The sequence below is a fragment of the Phalaenopsis equestris genome, unplaced genomic scaffold, assembly GCF_001263595.1.
Source record: "Phalaenopsis equestris unplaced genomic scaffold, ASM126359v1 Scaffold000326, whole genome shotgun sequence".
Lineage (NCBI taxonomy): Eukaryota > Viridiplantae > Streptophyta > Magnoliopsida > Asparagales > Orchidaceae > Phalaenopsis > Phalaenopsis equestris.
Genome location: NW_018164768.1, coordinates 209,399 through 213,014, shown reverse-complemented (window position 1 = coordinate 213,014; position 3,616 = coordinate 209,399). Strand labels below are relative to the sequence as shown.

The following is a 3,616-nucleotide window of genomic DNA, read 5'->3' as shown; positions in this document are numbered from 1 at the left end:
GGAAAGAGTTAACCCTAAACCCTATCAAAATATCTTGATGAATGGTGTTTCCATTTTGGAAAAAAGGTACTATGTTAGTCAACTTCTATAGGATTTGGTTTATATGGTACAAAACAACGCTGTAGTAGAACTTCTTAGATCTCTAACTTCTCTTGAATAAGAGATGCCTTTTCCCTCAAAAATTGTAAAGCAGAGAAAACTACGGGCATCAATAAGCAATGATGATGAAGACACTTTGTCTTCTTCAGCATAGATATTGTCAGGCAAAACCCTATCATTTGCCATCAACGATTGGAAAGTAGAGAAAACTACAGGCATCAACAAGCAATGAATACGAAGCCACTTTGTCTTCTTCACAATAGATATTGCCGGACAAAACCTATCATTTGTTTCTACTAGCTTCAAATCATTTGTTTTACATCCACAATCTCCAGAACTAAGTTAATCTTGTTGCCGCTAAGTTAAATGCAGTGTATTATTCCTTTTTACTCTTCCCATCTTGTTCATCTCAATGAAAAAAAAAGAATGTTTAGTAGTAGGCAAGAAAGATGGAAGGGAGAAAGAAGGAAAAGTACCTCAATCAACTTCTTTCCTGTAAACCGCGACCTCTGCTGCCAAACATATTCAGCGAGAATTATACTACAGGGCCAAACAAACATGCCATAATTTTCTTCCATGTTCTGTAAACATGAAACTGCGTTAAATATCTTTGATATTTACATCTGAAACTAAAAAGGAGAAAAAAAAAATGGAACTTTTAGAAAGAAAAAAATGGAAAGATTATCGAAACGAACAAGCGGGCTACAGCGAGAAATTAAAAATAGGGCAAGAGAGGATGCCTCGATGATGTCGATATAAAAACAGTGGGAGTCCTCTGTAGACTCCTCGCCAAAGTAATGGCGAGAAACAGCGGTCATTGTTCCATCAGCTACGGACGCTGGAATTGGAGAAGGCGGCGGGGGTTTTGATGAAGAGGCGGTGGAAGCAGCGGCTCCGGCCGTTGTACGGTCCATATGGGGGTGCATGAAACTGCAAGTCTGTACCAAGCTGGCACAGGGCTAGTTGACCATAGCGATTTGGCCGATTTACGCAGAATTTAGAGAGAACAAGCAAATAGGGTCAGTTGTAATATTTCTATATATAAGCAAATCAGCAGTTTTCATGGCTTTGTGAGCAGCTAATCAAGAGTAAATGGAGTACCTAAATGCGACTGTTTTATGCCAAATTTGTTTGTGTTAATTCAGAATAGTAGAATTTGACTGAAGTGATTCACACATCAATTTAAACGAGGGTTTATTCATACTTTTCTAAAGGAAACAGCAAGATTGATTATATGTGGGTATAAAAGTAATGTCATAACCATTCAAATGGTACTGATTCAATAAGTTGAACGCCCAACCGACTGAGTTATTAAGGGAATTTAGAGTGTTTACTTGAGAGAAAAGCAAAACACCAAAAGAATGAGGATCCAGTATATCTGAAAGCCCTTTGCCATTAATCCAGGGATCCTATAGCAAAGTAATGTTACTGTCATCACTTACAACAAAAGAAAAACTTGATTTTGTGCTCTTGAGAAGTGAAAAAAAGCATTTTCTATAAAGAAATCCCCTTGTAATAGTTGCCTTGGAACAACCTTACAATAAAATTATCATAAAAGAGTGGGAAAAGACTTGGGTGGAGTCAATGCATATGCCAAAGTACTTTGGTTTACATATAGTGTCCCATGAAACTACGTGCATTTTCTTAGAAAAGATAGAAATGTGGAGCAAAAATTTAGAGCACCAAGATTGGAACATCTTTATGCAGCTTCTGGGAAGAAAAGGAACATGAACCTAGTACATAATGAGACCCCAAATAAATAAATTTGTGTTGAGAAATTAGGACAAAGAAAAACTAGGAATGACACAAATACAGAAGAACACATAGATTTAATGAGGTTGGGCAAAGATGCCTACATCATCGGAAGCAGAGCAGAGACTTTTTCTTCAATATTCAGAAAAAAATACATAATATAAGATTCAGCTCACCTAGGGTTACAGACATAGGGTTACAGATAGGACATATATATAACCCTATAATACAATATGCAATTACTTAAATTACCCATGTATCAAATCATGGGGTGTTGCTCCCGCACCCCCAACTCACATAATGAAACCCCCCCTGATTAGACAGATCCTTCCGTTCCACTCCGTTCGTGGGCTCCGCTCCACTCCAGCATCTGTCTCATTTATAGTATATGAGTCATACCTAACAAATCTCCACATTGTCGAATATCCAACCTCTTTAGGAGAAATGCATACACCCAACAAATCTCCACCTTGACGAATATCAAGCCCCTTAGAAGAAATATATCATGGAGTTTCTTATGCATCAATGTGGGTTGGGTCACCACTCTTCCGCCGCGCCCTCGCTGATCCCCTCAACCCACTAAATTCCAAGAGACACAACTCTTCAATTCCAAAAGACATCGTTTCATTGCAAGAAACTCCAAATTCTTGTATTATGAGTCATAACTAACAAATCTCCACCTTGGCGAATATCCAGCACTTTAGCCATCACTTTTAGGAGAAATGTATATACCTAACAAATCTCCACTTTGGCGAATATCCAGCCCCTTAGGAGAAATATATTATGTAGTTTCTTATGTACTGATGTGGGTTGGGCCACCATTATAAATAATTCCTTAATTAAGTTTCGCTTAATTAAGTTTCCCAAAAAATCAACAATTTTTTTTCGAAAAATGATTGAAATATTCCCTTAATTAAGTTTCCCAGAAAAGCAACAGAATCTTTCCGAAAAAGGATTGAAATATTTTCTTAATTAAGTTTCCTTAATTAAGTATTTCCCTTAATTAAGTTTCCCAGAAATATTTTTCCTTAGAATTCTAAGAAAAATCTCTGTCTCTGCTTAAAAAAAAAAATTCTTTTTTTTCTTTCAGAAAAGCTCTGTTTTCCTTCTCAGAAAAGCTTTGTTTTCGCTTTCCTTCCAGAAAAAACTCCGTCTTCGCTTTCCTTACAGAAAAAAGTTTTTCCTTTCCCGAGTGCAGCAGCAGATTCCATTTCCTTACCTTTCCTGCGTCTTGGAAAATCTTCGCGTGCAGCAAGATTTTTTTGGTTAATAGGAGAAAATTTCATTTATTGCCTCTAAAGAAATCTGAAAAATATCATTTCCAAATTTCTTCTCCACAGCAAAGAAATAAAATCGGAGTGTATTTCCTTCCAATTTTCGTCTCCACCTCCAGCAAAAGAATAAAATTGAAACTTGATTTCTCTTCCAATTTTCTTCTCTGCAATAAACTTGGAACTTATTTTTTTTCAATTTGCTTCTGGCCCCAACAAAGGAATGAAATCAGAGCTTCCAATTTTTGTCTCCGCTCCAGCCTAACGTTGAACCTTCCTTTTCTGCCTCTGACGACTTTGCCTAGCGCTGAAACCTCTCGTCAAACTGAAGCTCATCCGAACCGCTGAAGCCGAAGCTGAAGCCGAGATTCCTCTGTCACGATCGCGAACTCCGTGATTCCTCTGTCGATCTCGCCAACGCCTTCTTGTGCCTCTTTCGATATTGTCGACGCCATCCTGCGCCGACTCCTCCGAAGCTTTGTCGAACTCCTACT

General features: G+C 37.9%; 1 protein-coding gene across 1 annotated transcript in view; it reads right to left on the bottom strand.

Moving 5' to 3' along the window:
* LOC110025727 (methyltransferase-like protein 23) overlaps positions 1 to 1,295 on the bottom strand; it is an 8,686-nt gene extending 7,391 nt beyond the window's left edge. The window contains exons 1-2 of the mRNA XM_020726357.1: positions 840 to 1,295; positions 576 to 680 (exon numbers count right to left, since the gene is read on the bottom strand). Coding sequence (XP_020582016.1) covers positions 576 to 680; positions 840 to 1,025 — 291 coding nt within the window. The 5' untranslated portion in view covers positions 1,026 to 1,295. The remainder of the gene's footprint in view (positions 1 to 575; positions 681 to 839) is intronic.
* Between the last annotated feature and the right edge of the window lie 2,321 nt (positions 1,296 to 3,616).